The sequence below is a fragment of the Mobula birostris genome, chromosome 24 (genome assembly GCF_030028105.1).
Source record: "Mobula birostris isolate sMobBir1 chromosome 24, sMobBir1.hap1, whole genome shotgun sequence".
Lineage (NCBI taxonomy): Eukaryota > Metazoa > Chordata > Chondrichthyes > Myliobatiformes > Myliobatidae > Mobula > Mobula birostris.
In genome coordinates, this window is record NC_092393.1 from 18050176 (window position 1) to 18070919 (window position 20744).

At 39.3% G+C, this 20744-nt stretch overlaps 1 protein-coding gene across 9 annotated transcripts in view; it reads left to right on the forward strand.

Annotated features, from left to right (window-relative positions):
* Positions 1-20744, forward strand: part of LOC140187173 (putative uncharacterized protein MYH16) — a 328506-nt gene that overhangs the window by 150035 nt on the left and 157727 nt on the right. For 4 of the 9 annotated variants that reach the window (XM_072242198.1, XM_072242203.1, XM_072242201.1 and 1 more), the window contains 2 exons: positions 5998-6102; positions 8192-8224. The exons of 3 other annotated variants lie outside the window; for them this stretch is intronic. In XM_072242198.1, coding sequence (XP_072098299.1) covers positions 5998-6102; positions 8192-8224 — 138 coding nt within the window. Of the gene's footprint in view, positions 1-3472; positions 3546-5997; positions 6103-8191; positions 8225-20744 lie in introns of those variants that run through there. 2 more of the 9 variants (XM_072242204.1, XM_072242197.1) reach the window with 2 other exon arrangements.

Genomic DNA, 20744 nt, shown 5'->3' on the forward strand with positions numbered 1-20744 from the left:
GTATTTTTATTGTTCTCTTGATTTGGAGCTGGGTGGCATTGGCAGGATCAAGCAGTTATTGCCCATCCTAATGGCTGTTGAGAAGGTGATGATGAGCCTACAGTGCTGTTACGGAAAGAATTTAAGATTTTAGTTTCAGCAGTGTTAAAGGATTGGTAACATACTTGTAGGTGAAGATGATGTACAACTTGGACATCCAAGATGCTTTGTCCTCAGTGGTACAAATCGATATTTGGGAGTTTCTGTCAGAATAACAGCAACAGACTACTGTAGTACACTTTATAGATGATACAAATAGCAGAGGCTACACCAGCATTACAAGGTATGAGTATTCACGGTTGTGGGTGTGATACCCATCAAGAGTAATGCACAGACCTGGATGCTGTTGAACTTTTGAGTGTCATTAGAATTTCACTTCTTCAGATAAATGGGGAGTATCTCATACAATGCTGATCTGTATGTTGTAGATCATGCACAAGACTTGAGACATAAGAGGTGAGTTATTTGCTAGAGTATACTCAATCTCTGACTTACTGTTTCAGCCGTGTTTTTCTGTGGCTGGTCAATGAAGATACATACATGGTAGCTGAGATTCTGTCAGTGATGATCCCTAGAAAGTTGACAGATGAAAGATCAGTTGAAGATGTTTGTGTATAGAACACTGCCCTGAGGTACTCTTGCAATCATGTCCTTGATCTTGGATTACTAACCTCAGCTATTACAACCATCTGTGTTTCAGCAAGATATCGATCCAACCTCTGCACGGTTTCTACTTTATGCCCATTAGCTCCAGTTTCTGTAGAGTTCTTTGCTCTCACATGATCAAATACTCTCGCCTCATTTTTAAGTTGAACTCTCTGGTCCTTTTGGCACTAAAGCTATAATCAAGTGAAATTCAAACTGGGAATCAGTGAGCAGGTTATCAGTAAATTCTGTTTGATTCACTGTTAACAATGGCTTCTGTGACTTTGCTATGGTGAGAGTATACTGATCAGTAACTAGCCAGCATGAACTTTTCTTTAGTGAACAAGATACACCTGGGCAATTTCTCATTATCGACCAGATGCTAGTGTAGTAATATACTGAAGCAACTTGGTAGGAAGCACAACTAGGTTCAGGTCTTTTTCCCAAAAGCAAGGCATTCACTGACTGCAGGGGCTTTGGTCTATCTAGTGCTCTCAGCAGTTTCTCGATATAATCAGTAGGGGATTAGCTTCTGGGATGGTGGAAATCTCATCTATTTGCCATTTTTGGCTGAACATAGCAGCAAATGCTTTAGCCTTTTCTTTATTGCTCTTGTGCTGGGCCCTCTGAATTAGAGGATGGGGACATTCATGACCATTTTACTGATGTGATGAAATGATTGATATTGATAGCATGCCAGACAAAATTTACCAACGCAGTACCTCCTCCTATTTGCTGTTTAAATGTTCACCATTATTCTTGACCAGACATGACAGGACTGTTGTGTTGGTGTGAGATCACCTATATCTCATAATTTCTCCTTGATTTGCTATTTAGCATGCGTGTGGTCCTATTCATTTGAATGGAACCTTATCACTTTTAAGCATGTCTCGTGCTGTTTCTGACAAGTCCTGCCCCATTCTTCATTGAATCATAAAGGCTTGATGAGAGAGTGAGGAATATGCCTGGCCATGAGGTCACAGATTGTGACCGTGTACATTCCATCTGCTTCTAATGGTCCAGAGTGCCTCATGGATGCCAGTTTTAAGCTGAGGTTGGTGAGTGTGGTGGCTGAAGCCTGAAGGTCAAAGCCCATAGGTCGGCAAGTCCGGAGGTCAGAGGTCGGATGGCTGAGAGTCTGGAGCCGTGGCCTGGAGGTCCGATGCCTGGAGGTGGCTTTTCTTGAGGTTGGAGGCCTGTCAGTGTGTGTGGGTGGAGGGGTGGCAAGGGAGTTTATCTTGCTGTCATTTCTTGTGTATTGGCTGCATGTTGTTCTTCTGAACATTGTAGTCATGCTATGCTGCCCCCCAGAGTGTGTGGTGAGACTTGCAGACTGCCTCCACCATATCCTGAGATCATGTTGGTTGTTAATGCAAACAATGCATTTCACTGTAAGTTTTGATGCACAAGTAAATAAATCTAATCTAACGGTTTTTATTGTTATCCTTATATTTTACATTTGAATAGATTATCACCATCTTTGACTTTGTGTCGTGGAGCCTTGTGAGGATGAGGTCTCTTAAACAGAATGATTAATCCCCACATTTAATCTTTCAATGAAATGATTGTGAGTTGTCACTCACCTTGACAGTATTTCAAGCATCTGTCTCAAAGACATCAAAACCTTTTTGTAAATGCCAATTTTATTTTTAGTAAGTTGTCCAGTTTGTGAAAGAAACTCATCACCAATTCCTGAAAACAATTTGTCACAAGGTGAGAGTTTTGTAGTGTTATATCGTCCATGTAGATAAATACTTGGAATACTAATTCCACAGTAGAGCAACTTTTTGATCTATGTATACATAAGGAAACATAACACCTTTTGTTTTGAAAGCAAAGGCTTAAACTGATACACACAGAATTCTAATGTGCAATTCTTGTGGTAACACTTCAGTTCAGCTGTCTTGCTATGAATGGAATAACCCAGTGTTACAGAAATTTACTTTTAATAGTATGATTGGAAAGCTCTGTTATAAGTGTTTAATTTGAGTCGTCAAATGATTGGGAACTTCTGTATAAATCAAATATGAACAACTGTGGACAGTACAAAAAGACCAGCAGCTTCCCAGAGTACATATGTGATGAGTGAATAATGTGAACTTTTCTCATGGAGTCAAGCAGATGATTAATTGGTTACCATCAAATGGTGAGTGATTATACCTTCAGGCCAAGTCTGGCAATGGATTAAAGAGTACAGAAAAGCAGTGCAAGTCAATGGGTTAAAACATAAATAGCAGATGAAAAATTGAAGAGAAAATGAAGGATGAAGATCGAAGGGTTCAGGTTATTTTAAAGAGCCCCAGTAATTGTTTGTAACGGGGTGGGGGGGGGGGTGCCTACGCACTTATGCTTCTGATGAGTGTAGGGAACTAATGACTTTCTTACCCTGAACTTCAAAGAAAAAAAATGAAGTTGTGTAAAGTTCACATTGACAGTTTACGATCACAGATTACTTACAGCCAATATGTAGTAAATAAGTAACTTGCATTTTTCGTGCGTTTCATTTCATCAGTGCATTTCAAAATACTTCACTGCCAATGAATTACTTTTTGATTAATGTAGCAAGCAATCTCTACAAATTACATTCCACAAGTTTGTGGATAACTAGCTAATCTGTTATTGATTGCACTGGCTGTGGAATAAATATTGGTTAGGACACTGGGAGAATCTGCACTCTTCAACAGCAGACTATGGAACATGATTGGAAACTGAATCTGAGAAGCTAAATATACCATACATTTTATTGTTCAGAGTCTTACAATGCTTCAGGATACCGATTAGTTTTACTAAACCGCAGTGTGAATTTTATGGTTTGGTTAACAGTACCTCAGAGCACATGTTCTTTGTCACGGATTAAAATGGTGCCTGCCTAATATTTTATCAATTGTGATTTAGCCATTGTAAATTAATTCAAGGCACTGTCATTGGAAGGAGAATTCAGTTTTCTCCATTCTCGACAGGAATTCGTGTTGTGAATTAATTAGTAAAGACATTCTTGTGACTTTATCCGGGATCCATCTGTGTGAATTTGCTTGTAATTACAAAAATCTCGGTTAAAGGAGTAAGATTATTTCTTCTATCTTCTACCATTGTTCCTTTTCTCTTACCTGCATGGCCACTTTTAACCATTTTAAACCTGTACTTGTAACAGTCACAAGTATGCAATAATAAAAGCTAATGAGGCAAAGACTAATAATTAAGCTGATGTCTTTTGTTAGATCCTTGACTTAGCCATTGCAAGTGGGGGGGAATCCTTAAAAAAAGGAAATTCTTCTAGGGCAAGTTACAGCTTTTCAGTTCAAATTCTCCAAACGCAGGTAACTTGCATTATTGTCCTTTTCAGAACTGGCCGTTTTTTTGAAATTTGTAATATTGATTTAGATTTTTCTCTCTATTATGCACACATGTCTTTCTTGCCATCTGCAGCACATTGTTCTTCCTTGCTTGGAGAGTTATTTTCTAGCCAATCAATTGAATAAAGTCTCTTAGCTCCATGGCAATCCTAACCTAACCCAATCACAGAATTTCCTTTGTCCCCTGGCTTCTCTGCAATTTAACATTGACTTGTATATTTTCCTTTCCTGGCTGTGCCAAAGGAACCTTAATCTGAAAGATGAACTAGGTAACTTGTCCCACAGGTGCTGCTTGATCTTCTGAGTATCTAAAAACATTTTCTTTTTTTTAAATTTCAAATTTCAAGCTGCTTAGTTGTAATGTTTGTTTCTCTTGAATACCTGTCTCTACATGTAGGTACAATAATATTCAATGGAAATTGTACACAATATTGAATATGGAAAGATTTCTATGTAGGCTAAGTCATTATATATGCATGGATTTAATTCGGCACAATAACATATAGGTTAGCACAACATTCTCCAGTACCAGTGACTTGGGTTCAATTCCCCCACCACTGTCTTTGGGGAGTTTGTACAATCTCCCCATGACTGTGTGAGTTTCCTCCAGATGCTCCGGTTTTCTCCCACATTCTAAAGACATACCATTTAGCAGGTTAATTGGTCATTGTAAGCTGTTCCATGACTAGACTAGGGTTATATTGGTGGGTTGCTGAGCAGTGTGGCTCAAAGGGCGGGAAGGGCCTATTCTGTGCTAGATCTCAGTAAATATATAATATAATATGATATAACACACACAAAATGCTGGAGGAACTCAGCAAGTCAGGCAGCATCAATTGAAAGAAATAAATAGTCAATGTTTCAGACTGTGACCTTTCTTCAGGACTGGAAAAAAAAAGATGAGAAGGTGGAGGGAGGGGAGGGCTGAATTAAAGTGCTGGGAAGTTGATTGCTGAAAGAGATAAAGGGTGGAGGAGGGGGAATCTGATAGATGAGGGTAGAAGATCATGGAAGGAGAAAGGAGCACCAGAGGGGTGATGGGCAGGTAAGGAAAAAGGTGAGAGAGGGAAGCCCCAGAATGGGGAATGGTGGAGAGGGGGACCATCACCAGAAGTTCGAGAATTGATGTTCCAGCAATTGCAGATTTTCTTGTGTTTGAAATAAATAATATATCCAAATAAGCACACAGTTGCCTGCTCCCATATCCGGTTGTTCTTTCATGTGTTAATTATGGTTCAGTAGTTTACTCTTGTTTCTGAATCAGAAGGATGTAGTTTCAATTACAATTTCAGAAATGAGTACACAATCCAAGTTGGCACTGAGACAGTGCTGTAATCTTAGATGATGTCTTTCAGTTGGAACATTAACCAGGGCTTTCATCTACCCTCTCCGGTTATTCAAAAAGCCCCTTAGTGCTCCCCTATGGAAAGCATCGAACTATCCCTTTTGGATAATATTTAATCCCTTGACCAATTTATTGCTGAAGTTGATTATCTGGTGCTTCACTCATTTGTGAGAATGTTAGTATGAACAAATTGACTGCTTTGCTTTCTAACCAACAACAGCACTCACACCAGAAACAAAATATTTGCTGCAATGTTTTAGCAGAGTGTGTGATGATGAAGATTGTCATACAAGTGCAATTCTTGGCTCTTTTTCAAGTACTGTACTTTTTAATGTCTTTATCACTCCTTTTTTAACAGAACATTGACTATTTCTGCATGAATGAATAACCTCCTAATATCAGGCTTCAGTTTGCCATTGCATCCTTTGAAACAATTCTGTTCTCTCTGCCTTCCTGTCTCTGTAGCCTGGTCTATTGTAGTTCCTTAACACTAACATTTTGTATTGTGTATTATATGTGTAGCTAGGCTTCTCAGTTAGCTCTCCCTAGTCTGTTTAAAACACCACAACTGATTTGGCACACACTCCTAATCAAATATTTGTCATCTTTGTTCAGAATTCAGAGCAGAAACTGCGGTCACTTACTGATGAATTAATCCAGAGAGATGAAACAATAACCAACCTTCGAAAGGATAAGCAGAAACTGGAGAAATTGATCCAGGTGAGCTTTCTGAGCACTCCCATGCAGACCTTATCTGAAGAACCAGTTGGATTAATTTCGAGCTCAGAGATTTACCTTTTTTTATTACCTTTGTAATCTCAAAACCCCTATCGGCAGTTGAAGAATGTGCTTTCGAACAAGTGTGATGTACTTTTAGCTGCAGATTTACAGTATACAGTTGATGCATTTGGGTTTGAGGATTGCATCAGATTCCAATCTAGTTGGATAAGAATCAAGCCATTTCTCTTTAAATAAGAAGGAAAAGCTTTCAGCAAATAAAATGAAGAGCATTTGTAATACCACTTGGTTCTCTGCAGTGACTGTTGTATTATTGTTTAGTGCCAGTGTACTGTAAACACCTGGATGACATTCATTTCAAGCATAACCCTTGCTGCTTTCAGCCATATGCAGATTGCATTTCACCATATCACTGCAGTCAGGAAGTCTGGACCACAATGCAAGATAACGGAGTCTCTAATGGGAATCCATCTTGACTCTGATTTATGACAACTTGCTTCCCTGTTCTCAGTGAGTTATTGGTATAAGTACTGTTCCATGCTAAGATGGATTATTGCAAGAAGTCAACCTCTTGTCCAGTATTTTGTCAATGTAGGGGGAGTTGAGACAGCTTGCAGTGGTATGGATGAAACCATGTCAAAGACTGCATCTTTGAAATGACTTAGTTGAAGCATTGATTGGGACTAACTTTCAGTGGGCTAGGGTTTGTGCAGGTAGGATTCATGTTGGTCTCATCTTTCCTTTGAATCAGTGAAATCCATTTATTGATCCTTCTAATAAAAAGTTTCCCTTTATTTATTCTGAATAAACTACCCTGATTTTGAGTCTATCCAACATATCCTTCTGTGGCTCTAAGGATAATAGCACCAGCTTTTCCTGGTGTTCCTCATCTCTGTTGGCTTTCAAGCTCGTCCCTTATGTGCCTTCCTAATGCGGGGTAGTACACCCTGCCTGACTAATGTTTAATAAAGTATATCCTTCAGATATTATTGGGTCAGTTGGCATGCTGGAAGACCAGGTGACGTCGTTTAGTGTGGAAGCATTTTCAATAGGAATATAGTATAATAACTGAAAGGACAAAATGAACCAGTTTGATTTAATTGGAGCAGTTGTTCCTAAATACTCCAGAGATGGAAATGAGGAGCTGCTAGAGGAGGGCACAAGAGCACACCTCAGTATGGCAGCTGCTCTTACCATGACTGTTTGAAAGTGTAGAGAGTTGTGGACACAGCTCAGCACCTCATGGAAACCAACCTCTCCTCCATGGACTCTGCCTATCCCTCTTACTGCCTCAGTAAAGCATCCAATATAATTAAAGATCCCACCCAACCCAGACATTCTCTCTTTTTCCTTCTTCCATCAAGGTGACAGCACGTACCACCCAGCTCATGAACAGCTTCAACCAGGCTGTTACAAGACTGTTGAATTGTTCCCTTGTATAAAATGGACTCTTGGCCTCACAATCTACCTCATTATCATCTTAATCCATATTGTCTACCTGCATCTCACTTTCGCTGTAGAGAATACACTTTATTTTGCCTTTGCTTTACCTTTTATTGCTTCAATGAACAGTGTAATGAAGATTATCCAAGAAAAGCTTTAAACTGTACTTCGTACATGTGACAATTGTAATCAATGAAAATTCCAGAGACCTAATGGGGGCCCTCAACCCACAGGTAGGAGGGACTAACCCCCATGGCTAGACTTTTCTCCTAGCCCAACCCAGGGTCATCTAGAGACCCCAGCCTTGGAATCACACCTTTGTTACCTTTTTTTTATTATTTGCATTTCTCGGCTCTTATTTGTTCAGGGAGTAGATCGTTATATATTCTGCAAATTTCAATGATATACTAACAGATCAATAACACATGGCTAAGGACCAAGTAAAATTCATTTATTTTAATGTCAATAGGCTGTTGAATCCAGTCAAGCGCAGTAAAATTCTATCAAAAATGAAAAAAAGAACAAGCCCATGTAGTATATTTACAGGAAACTCACTTAAGTGATAATGAGCAGGGAAAATTAAAGAGAGTGCGCTTCACTAATTTGTTTTTCTCCTCATATAAATCAGGACATAGAAGAGGACCTGCTATTCTCATCTCAAGTAAGCTAAATTTTGAAAAAGTATTCAAAATGGGAGATGAGGAGGGCAGATATATTCTGGTAAGGGGGAATATAGACAGAAATCCAGTTACTTTATTGAATATCTACGCACCCCCAGGAAGTGATATTAGTTTCTTCCAGAAAATTACTAATATTATGGTAATGGAAACGGAAGGTCTCTTGATATGTGGGGGAGACTTAAAATTAGACTCTTCCAATAGAAAAACTTATGAAACAAAGTCCTTACATAAGAAAGTTAACACTCTTTTTAGAGACAAAATAATCACCTGTGGAATTGGGACAACAGATGTAAGTGACCATGCACCTATATATTTATCTGTTGATTTTGACCTACAACCAAAGAATACTATTTGGAAACTAAATTCAAGTCTACTCAGCGATCCCTATTTTAAGGAACAAATTAAAAAAGAAATTGGTCTTTACTTAGAATTCAATGATAATGCAGAGGTTTCATCTCCCATTCTATGGGATGCTCTGAAGGCTGTCTTAAGAGGGAAAATTATAGCGATGTCTTCATGTAAGAAAAAAATAAGAATTGAACATTAGAGGAATTACAAAATAAGCTGAAGGAACTAGAAAAAAACACATTGAGTTTGGCACAGGATACACTAGAGGAAATTTTAAAAATTAGGAATGAAATTAATAGTTTGGCTACACAAGAAATTAGAAAAAAATTAATATTTTTGAAACAGACATTATGAAAGTGGATCTAAATCTATGAAAATACTGGTGTGGAAAGTATGGAAAGTATTTTAAGAGATGGTATCTATAAATATCTGGATAGACAGGGTCTGATTAGGAACAGTCAACATGGATTTGTGCGTGGAAGGTCGTTTGACAAATCTTATTGAATTTTTTGATGAGGTTACTAGGAATGTTGACGAGGGTAAAGCGGTGGATGTTGTCTATATGGACTTCAGTAAGGCCTTTGAAAAGGTTCCACATGGAAGGTTAGTTAGGAAGGTTCAGTCGTTAGGCATTAATATCGAAGTAGTAAAATGGATTCAGCAGTGGCTAGATGGGAGACACCAGAGAATAGTGGTGGATAACTTGTGTCAGATTGGAGGACGGTGTGTAGCGGTGTGCCTCAGGGATCTGTATTGGGTCCAATGTTGTTTGTCATATATATTAATGATCTGGATGATGGGGTGGTAAATTGGATTAGTAAGTATGCAGATGATACTAAGATAGGTGGCGTTGTGGATAATGAAGTAGGTTTTCAAAGCTTGCAGAGAGACTTAGGCCAATTAGAAGAGTGGGCTGAGAGATGGCAGGTGGAGTTTAATGCTGAAAAATGTGAGGTGCTACATTTTGGTAGGACTAATCAAAATAGGACATACATGGTAAATGGTAGGGCATTGAAGAATGCTGTAGAACAGAGGGATCTAGGAATAATGGTGCATAGTTCCCTGAAGGTGGAATCTCATGTGGATACGGTGGTGAAGAAAGCCTTTGGTATGCTGGCCTTTATAAATCAGAGCATTGAGTATAGGAGTTGGGATGTAATGTTGAAATTGTGTAAGGCATTGGTAAAGCCAAATTTGGAGTATTGTGTACAGTTCTGGTCACCAAATTATAGGAAAGATGTCAATAAAATTGAGAGAGTACAGAGGAGGTTTACTAAAATGTTGCCTGGGTTTCATCTCCTAAGTTACAGAGAAAGGTTGAACAAGTTGGGTCTTTATTCTTTGGAGCGTAGAAGGTTGAGGGAGGACTTGATAGAGGTGTTTAAAATTATGGGGGGGATTGATAGAGTTGATGTGGATAGGATTTTTCCATTGAGAGTGGGGGAGATTCAAACAAGAGGACATGAGTTGAGAGTTAAAGGGCAAAGGTTTAGGGGTGACATGAGGGGGAACTTCTTTACTCAGAGAGTGGTAGCTGTGTGGAACGAGCTTCCAGCAGAAGTGGTTGAGGCAGGTTCGATGTTGTCATTTAAAGTTAAATTGGATAGATATATGGAAAGGAAAGGAACGGAGGGTTATGGGCTGAGTGCAGGTCGGTGGGACTAGGTGAAAGTAAGAGTTCAGCAGGGACTAGAAGGGCCGAGATGGCCTGTTTCCCTGCGGTAATTGTTATATGGTTATATGGAAACTGAAAAAACAGATAGCAGAAAATACAATTCATAGAATAAGGGATCCAAGAACAAAAGTGATAAAAAAAATAAGCTAAGTGAAATTCAATAAGCTTTTGAAATGTTTTACAAAACTTCTATATTCCAAAGTTCCAGGGGGAAGCATAACCCAAATTGACACCTTCCTGAATTCTTTAGAGTTACCCACTTTAAGCAAAGAACAAAATAGAACGACGACTGCTGACATAACTGAAACTGAACTAAAAACTGCAATTAGTAGGCTTAAATTAAGCAAGTCACCAGGATCAGATGGATATACGGCAGAGTGGTATAAAGAGTTTAGAAGTGAGTTAATTCGTATTTTACTCCCCACACTGCTGGACCCTAAGAAAGGCGCAAATGCCACCCAGCTGGAAGGAGGCGATAATCTCAGCTATACCGAAAGAAGGCAAGGATAAAATGGAATGTGGGTCATTTAGACCAATATCTGTTCTTGATGTGGATTATAGAATATTTACTTCTATCACAGCCAAACAATTAGAAGAGTTTCTACCACACTGATACATAATGATCAGACAGGTTTTATACATCAACGCCAAACACAAGACAATGTACGAAGGACACTTCACATTATGGATCATATTTTTAAAAAAATGAAATTGAAGCAATAGTAATAAGCGTGGATGCTGAAAAGGCATTTGATTCGGTTAATTGGAATTTTCTTTACAGAGTTTTACATAGATTTGATCTACATGACACAATTATTAAAACTATACAGACACTATATGACAATCCTACTGCCAGGATTAAAATCAATGGATATTTATCTAATAGTTTTACCCTAGAAAGGGGCATGAGACAGGGTTGTGCATGGTCACCACTACTCTTCGCGTTATATCTGGAACCATTAGCTCAATACATTAGACAAAATGAAGATATCAGGGGAATTACTATTAAAGGGACAGAGCATAAATTGGCCTGTTATGCGGATGACATTTTGATCCATCTAGGGCAACCAACATACTCTTTACCTAAATTGATCAACATACTCTTTACCTAAATTGATCATACTCTTTACCTAAATTGGTCAATTATCAGGATATAAGATCAACATAGATAAAACCTAACTATTTTCATATAACTATAGCCCATCAAGAGAAATTGAAAGTAGATATCCTTGGGCATGGCAAACAGAGTCCATCAAATATTTGGGCAGCATTATGCCAAAAGATTTGACAAAATTGTCAGAATGCAATTATCAGCCTATATATAAAAAAAATTAAGGAAGATATAACAAGATGAAACCTAATTCGTTTTCTTGGTCTCAGTTCAAGGATTGGATCTATTAAAATGAATATACTGCCCAGACTACTATATCTCTTTCAGACCTGACTAATATAGATTAACCAAAATCAATTCAATGAATGGAACAAGATGCTATCAAGCTATATATGGCTAGGTAAAAGGCCTAGGGTTCGTCTCAAAATTTTGCAATTAGCCAAGGGAAAGGGGGGGGGTGGGTTACATTCTCTTAGAGACTATTATTTTGCAGCACAGTTGAGAGCAGTGATATGCTGGTGCAACCCATCATATGGCGCTCAATGGAAAAACATTGAGGAGAGGATGCTTTCCATCCCCATACAGGCAATTTTGGCTGATAACCTACAAAGTTACATAAATCATAGTGACAACTCGTGGGTGAAATGGACTCTTAAAATATGGAAAATTATTAGAAAAGAATATAAACTAGAGAGACATTGCAATACTTAAATGGTGTGCATATGGCTCGGATTTTACGCCTAATAAACTGGATGCTAGATTTCAGGACTGGACAACTGAAGGAATAACAGCTATTTGCAATATAATGAAAGAAGGAACACTGTTCAGTTTTGAAATGCTCAAAGAGAAACACTTACTAGAGAAACAAAACTTTTACCAGTATTTACAGATGCGACAGTATGTTAGTAGGACAGTTAAAACTGTAACCAAGGCAAGTACATGTCTGATAGAGCTATTTAGAAAAGCATATAATTCAGACAGCGGTAGTAGAATAATTTCAAGCGTTTATAAGGGTTTGTCAAATCTTAAAACACATTCGACTTCATACATCAAAACAAAATGGGAGAAAGAAGGAGAGATAATATCTGAGGAAGACTGGACAATAATATGGAGGTATCAATGGAAGTGTACCAGTTCACAGAAGTGGAGGGAGTTCAGGTGGAAAAGCTTGGTAAGATATTTTATTACACCCTCAGAAATCCCATTATAATAGTAACCCCCCTGAATGCTGGAGAAATTGCGGAAATCAAAATGCAAACCATTATCATATTTTCTGGGAATGCCCCGTTATCAAAGGCTATTGGAGTGGGATACGTAATGTCCTACAAGACATCTTTAAATGTGAAATACCCTTAGAGAGTAAGACCATATATTTTGGGTATATACCTCAAGAACAGTTGAAAAGAGATAACTATTTAATGAATGTACTGCTGGTGGCTGGTAAAAAGACCCTTACCAGGAAATGGTTATCTCAGGAGAGCCCAACTTTAAATGTATGGATGGAAATTACAATGGACATTTACAAAATGGAGAAGATAACAGCATCTGTTAATCATAAGCTGGAACAATTTTATTCATACTTTGAAGAAATGGTTTAACTACATTGCACCTCATAGGACTGATTTTATTCTCACAAGTCAATGAATATGTTGTAAAAAAATCACTCCTTACTCTGTAGATAGTTTTCTTCTTTCTATTGTTCTTTCTTTCCTCTCCTTTCTATAAGTGTATACCTCAGATAAATATTATGTGGAGATTTGTGACAAATATGATTATATGATGTATGTACAGTATTAGAAATACATCTTATGGAAATGTTTGTTTGATGGTGAAATTCAATAAAAAATAAATTTACAAAAAAAAAGAGAATTGCAGAGACCTGTGACCACACTGTTTTCCTCCAGGTGCTCCAGTTTCCTTTCACATCTCAAAGGTGTATTGCTTCTCTAATTGGGGAAACAAGGATAAAGGTAATTGGCTGGAAACTAATGTTACCAGTGGAACTTTGGTGACTGAATTGTGATGGAGTCAAACTTTGGCAGAAGTCTTTTCAGCACAGAGACCAAAGCCAAGTGGTTGTTTCTCCCTCCCTACACTAGGATGCAGTGTCTAGTGTGATTTGCATCTGACTAGCTTGATTTTGTTTTTTTTAAGGAAGGAAAAAGAGAGATTGATTGGAGCAGCATATTTGATGCAATTTACATGGATTTCAGCAAATGTTTGGTGGTGATACATGGTAGGTTGATTAGGCAAGCAGGCCACAGGATCTCTGGGAAGGGGTAGAATGGTTAAAATGTCACACCATAGGAGAAATCTGATCAATTGACGTTTTAATTACTGGAGTGATGATTGTAAGGGGATTCCTGAATGACTTACTTCGAGGTCCCTTTTTGTTACTTAAATAAATGATTTATTCTACATTATAATGGTTATGATTGAGAAGTTGTTGCTAAACAGGCAGTTGATGGAGAGGAACAAATAAGGAAAAGGACCGTGTGTTATATGGCTGGAGACTAAGAACCATGGATAAACAGAGGGACTTTTGAGTGTATGTCCATAATCCTCTGAAGATAAAGGTAAATATGGTAGTTAAGATGTTAACTTAAGGGATTCTTGCCTTTTATTAGATGAGTTGTAAAAATATGAATCAGATGATTATATTGGAACTGCATCATTGCAAAGATTAGCAGGCCACAGTTAGAGCACTGTGGCGAGTCTGCGTACCAAATTGAGGGAAGGGTTTGTTGTAGGGTGAGAGAAGATTAATTTCATAGTAGATATAAAAAATATCACGCTAAGAACTGTGTGATCGCATGGTATTCATTAGTTTCCTCATGCTGTGAGACTAATGGCTACCCTGCCACCACCAAGGACTCATCACTAGGATAGCAAACCGTTTGCTATATCTTTACTGTTCTTTGTTTACCTATGCTGTGCAGCACATGCACTTGACATTATATTTTAATAACTTGTGGTAATATTTTGTTTAATGTGCTTTTTGTGATGTATGTTTTGTGTTGCTGAAGAGCATTGTTTCATTTGGTTGTATATGTGTACAGAAGGATGACAATAAACTTAAACTTGGGTTTATAATTGTGATGAGAGATTACTATCAGTGCCTCTCCAAGCAGCCAGGGCTATCAGAGGTCAGCTGCAGGGGAGGGCGTCTTGTTACGATATGCACTTGACCATGCATGCTTCCAGAGTTTCCACACTCTTACACCCTGGAATATGGGTGCAGCCTCTTTAAAGACTCAGGCCCACCCCGATTATTGGCAGCCATATTTTGGCACCTGATCTGAGATTCAGTGCTCAATCATCAGTTCTACTTTGGATTCTCGTTTAGTGTCTGGTTTAGAATCCTGTCCTCATCTCAGTCTCGTATCGTGTCTCAATTCTAATCTTGGATTCTCCAGCACTTGCCTTGGTCTCTTGTCACACCTGATCAGCGTTTCTTACAGCCCTCTGAACAGTAGCCAGGATGTGAGCTACAAATTACAATGGGAGATAGAAAAGGCATGTAAAAAGGGTAGTGTTGTGATGATCATGCGGGATTTCAATATGCAGGTAGATTGGTAAAATTCAATTGGCACTAGATCCCAAGAGAGGAAATTTGTAGAAAGCCTATGAAATGGCTTTTTCAATCTGTTTGTGGTTGAGCACACTTGGGGAAAGGCAATTCTGGATTGGGTGTTTTGTACTGACCCAGACTTGATTATGGAGCTTAAGGTTATGGAACCCTTAGGAGTCAGTGATCATAATATGATAGATTTCACTGTGCAGATTGAGGAGGAGAGTAACAGTATTACAGTGGAGTAAAGGGAGTTACAGAGGCATGAGAGAGAAGCTGTCCAAAGTTATTTGGAAGGGGTCACTATCAGGGATGATGGCAGAACAGTAATGGCTTGTGTTTCTAGGGGAAATACGGAAGGTGCAGGAAAGGTATATCCCAAAGATGAAGAAGTATTCTAATGGGAGAATGACACAACAGTGGCTGACAAGGGAAGTCAAAGACAGTGTACAAGCATAAGAGAGGGCATATAATGTTGCAAACATTAGTGGAAAGGTAGAGTATTGGGAAGCTTTTAAAAACCAAAAGAAGGCAACTAAAATAGCCATGGAGAGTGAAAACATGAAATATGAAGGTAAGCCATCCAATAATATTAAAGAGAATAAAAAAGTTTTTCAGATCTATAAAGGGTTAAAGAAAAATGAGAGTGGATACCAGACTACTGGAAAATGATACAATGACACTGGAGAGGCAGTAATGTGTGATTAAGAAATGGCAGACAAACATAATAGTATTTTGCATTAGACTTGACTGTGGCAGATAGTAACTAGCAGAAAGACAGAAATGCTAGCTTGTTAGGGGGCAGAGTGAGTATCACTGATATCACTAATGAGAAGGCGCTTGTAAGCTAAAAGATCTGAATTCACCAGGCCCAGATGGAGTACAGCCAGGTTTCTGAAAGAGGTAGCTGAAAATATTGTTGAGACATTAGTAATGATCTTTAATAAATCACTATGTTCTGGAATGGTTCCTGAGTACAGAAAATTTGCAAATTCACTCCATTCTTTAAGCAGAGACGGAGGCAGAAGGAAGGAAATTATAGGCCAATTAGAATGATGTTGGAGTCTATAATTAAGGATAAGGTTTTGGGGTTCTTTAAGTCAGCATGGTTTTCTCAAGGGGAAATCTTGCATGACGAATCTGTTGGAATTTTTTGAGGAAATAACAAGCAGGATAGACAGAGAGTCAGTGGAGTTGTTTATTTGGATTTTCAGAAGACCTTTGACAAGGTGTCAAACATGAGGATGCTTCACAAAAGCCTGTGGAATATAATAGCATGGATAGATGATTGGCTGACTGGCAGGAGGCAAAGAGTGGGAATAAAGGGGGTCTTTTCTGGTTGTCTGCTGATGACTAGTGATGTACTGCAGGGATTTGTCTTGAAACGCTTTGTTTCACATTATACATCAATGCTTTGGAGGAAGGAATTGATGGCTTTGTGGCTGCTAGCAGATGATACAGAAATAGGTGGAGGGACAAGTAGAGTTGAAGAAGCAGGGTATTTGAAGAAGGACTTGGACAGATTGGGGGAATTGGCAAAGAGGTGGCAGGTAGAAAATGTAAGGAAGTATATGGTCAGAACTTTAGCAGAAGGAATAAAGGGAGCTGGATTTAAGATGTCCCTTTCAGGAACCCAGCACCGTTCTTCAGGTTCAAATCCTTTCCAATCCACGAGGAACTGCCGAACACTGAACAGTTTGTGAATCTAGAATTCTTTTTACAGTGAACACCTGTCTCCCATCAACAAACCTGGGTGACAGGTGGGCTGATGGTGGTGGGGCAAAAGGACTGGTGCTTACAGGTTTTGGTATGGAAATGTGGAAAGTGGGATTGATCTTGAGCGTCTTGGGGAGCTGCAAAGTGTAAGCTACCGAGTTTACTTTCGTGAGAACCTCGAAGGGTCCAATGAAGTTGGGCACCAATTTCCGAGACTCCACCCAGAGGGGCATATCCTAAGTAGACAGCCAGACCTGTTCCTCAGGCTGTAAAACTGGTCCCAGTCTTCTCTTCCATTTAGTCTTCATTTCAGCCTTCCAGGTAGAGGCCAACAAAATCTCCCTTGCACTTGTCCAGGGTTTCCCAATTTCTTTTAAGCCCAATGACCCCCTAAACCACCTTCCTGCTTGTCAACACCCTTCTTGAGCACAATATACTTTCTGACGCTCCCATAGTATAAAAACTGCCTACCACATACTAACATGAGGAAAATGATTCTGCTTTCAAATTTTTATTCGACTTTAAGCCTAGTTTACACAGTACCTGTATGCTGTACAGCAGCTTTGATATCAATGTCATCCTTGAGCTTGATGGTTTTTAGCAAGAGTTGAAATACCTGGTTCAAGTTGTGACAGCAAAAGCCTTAAGTCCCAATGTGTAATAATGTCCAAGCAGTTTCAGTTTTTTTTTTGAGTATGTGGTTCACTGCACTGAAGCCTCGTTCAACAAGATAGGAGGATGGAAATGTAATATAGAGCAGTTTGGCTCCTTTCCAAAAAGGCCAGGAAACTTCATATGACAGTGTAGCTGCATACCACAAAAACCGACATTTTTGAAAAGCATTCGCTTCTTCATCATTCTGAATTTCGATAATTTCTTCTTGCAAGCTCTCTATCTGTTCTTCCACCTTGCAAAGAAATGGGTTAATTACCCAGTCTAGAATTTCCAGATTGTTCAAATCCTTGAATTGATTCTGAAAATTCTTCTTCAGTGACTGCAGGTGTAAGCAGTACTCTTGTAATCACTGGCTTGTTTACATGCTAGACTAGAATCCAAAGTAGAGCTGACAATTGCACACCGAACCTCAGTTCAGGTGCTCTTTAAATATTAAAACTCTAGTGTCAAAACATGGCTGCCAACAAGGTTCCCTCTAACTTGTAATGACCAGTGTGTGCAAAAATCTTGTGCTGTGCAATTTTTTTGCCCAGTTACAACATGTGCACACTGAATAACTTCTTCTTCAAAAAAATAAGCAGTATAATTAAGCCAGTTCTAAAATCCGCCGACAAATCATCGCAAACTCCACATTGTCAACACCATCTGCATCAGAAACCAGAAAAGGAAATGTGATTGTGTATGATCATGAAATATACTTAACATGCCAATGAGGTCGAGGGCGACAGCCTTTTGTGCGCAGTTTAAATCCCTTTGTGCGCCAGTAGCAAAAGACATGTGTGCATGTACATGAGCACACCTTAGAGGGAATATTGGCCATCAATTAGCGGGGCAGGCCTGAATCTTCAAAGGGGCCACATAATGCTATCCATATTCTGTAGAGTCAGAGTGTCTAAACCCTGGAAGCTGGTGCAGTCGGGTGTGTATCATAACATCAGGGTCTTTTCACCCTTCCAGTTCCTTAACTCTACCCACTGGTATTCTACATCTTCTGATCCTATGTCACTTCTTTTTAAGAATTTGATCTAAATTTTTACCACCAGAGCCACTTCACCCCCTCTGCCTATCCACCTGTGCTTTTGATGCAATGAGTATCTTTTGATGTTAGGTTCCCAACTATGATCGTTTTGCAGACACAATTCTGAGATGCCCACAACATCATACCTGCCAATCTCTAATTGCACTACAAGGTCATCCTCCTTATCTGCATACTGCGTTCATTCATATATAAGACCTTCAGTCCTGTATTCATCACTCTTTTGGACTTTAGCCCCCTGTTGCACTTCTTAACTCATTCCACTGACTGCAATTTTGCCCTATCATCTGCCTGTCCTTACTCACAGTCTCACTACACATTGTATCTAGTTATATGCCAACTGCCCCATCCTCAGCCATATCACTCCAGTTTTCATCTCCCTGCCAAACTAGTTTAAACCCTCCTCCACAGTTCTGGGGATCCTGCTCGCAAGGACACTGGCCGCTCTCGGGTTTAGGTGTAACCTTTCCTTTTTGTACAGGTCATACAGTACCTTCTCCAGAAGAGATCCCAATGATCCAGAAATCTGAAACCCTGCCCCTTGCACCAGTTTCTCAGTCACACGTTCATCTGCCATTTCATCCTATTCTTACCCTCACTGGCATGTGGCACAGGCAGTAATCCAGAGATTGCTACCTTGGAGGTCCTGCTTTTCAGTTTCTGCAAAACTCAGTAATGTTCCCTCTTCAGTACCTCTCTTTTCCTACGTATGTCGTTGTACCACAATGTACCATGACTTGCGGCTGTTCACCCTCTCCATCCAATCCAAGACATCCCTGACTTTAGCAGCTGGGAGGCAACATGCCATCCGATAATCTCTTTCACGTCCATGGAATCTTCTTTCTGTTCCTCTAACTGTGAAATCGTTTATCACTTTAGCACTCCTCTTCTCCTCCATCCCCCCCACCCCTTCCCTCTGAGGCACAGAGCCAGGCTCAGTGCTAGAGACCTGGTCACTGTGACATGTTGCACTTTGTAATTTTGTATGTTTGAAGTATGTTGTCAAGCAGCTGCACATGGTAAGGTGCTCTGTAGTTATCTGCATTGCCTGCCATTAATGACTTGTTTGACTTGTGGACAGAAATGCCTTCCTTAATCTTGGCATCAGTTTTTCTGACTTGAATTATAAATTGAAATAACACATACAGGCAATTTCAAAAAAAAAGTTGCGCGCGTTAGGGAAATTCATGGTGATTTTCATGATCAGCAGCCTAAAATCCATAAGGTACACCAATAGTATTCAGGAAGCAAAATCTTTGTTGTCCAGTGTAGTTAAGCAAATTGGCTCTTATCCAAAATATTATAAAAGTATGCATGTATGATAGTATCCAGCACCAGCTGGAATTCTGGAATTCGTTTCATTTAATTTTATTTTCCTGATGTAAGCTTGTTAACAAATAAGAAGTTGGAGGAACTCAGCAGGTTAGACAGTATCTATGGTCAGAAATTGACACTGGATGTTTTAGAGTGAGAACCTTCATCTGGACAGAAAAGTAAAGGGGAGATGTCTTTTCTGCCAGCTGGATATTACAGATACTGTCTGACCCATTGAGTTCCATCACACTCCAGCATTTGCAGTCTCTTGTGGCTCCCTGAGCTTGTTACTGTTGAGTAGACCTTTGGCTTCAGTAGCATGGTCCGACTCCATTTAAATTTCACTGAAGCTTCCTTTGCATTCCCAAGAAGCCTTTCACTCACTACAAGTAGTAAAGGAAATGCAAGGAGTGATTTTACAAACTCTCTTGGGTCATCTCTCTGCACACTGTTTCATTGTGTTATCTTTGATTGAGCTGTCAGGATGGTCTTCAATTTGAAGACTACCTAGCTATGTTTGATTAGATATACTATGAAGTTCTTCTCCTTACTGCACAGCTAAGAATGGAGAAATGTTTTACACCATATTGCATCATTCTATTGAGCGCAAAGCCCAAGGTGTATAAAGTAGAATTGACCTTGGACGAGGAGGACTGAAGTGGATGTTGTGCAAGGTGGCATCATTTCTGAAACAACCAGTAAGTACCAATTAACTTTGTGATAATATTCTGCTGCATAGATTTTCTTGGCTAGTATCTCTGTATTCGATAGCACCTGGCACTCTCTGGGCTTTGAACACCCAACTTATGGACACCCCTTGCATACAGTCAGGAATTTGGGACATCGGCAGGATGGATAGCATTGCAGTTGTAGCCAGCAAATGCGGCCCTATCAATGCATCTGGTCCTCATCTTGCAATCTCTTAGCTTTACATTGACCTAGTGTCTACTCCCAATGTATGGGTGTAGCCTTGTGAGTCAGGTGGTTGTGGGTTCAAATCTCTTCTCAGATCTGTGAGGATATAATCAGGGGTGGTCAACCTATGGTGTGTGTCC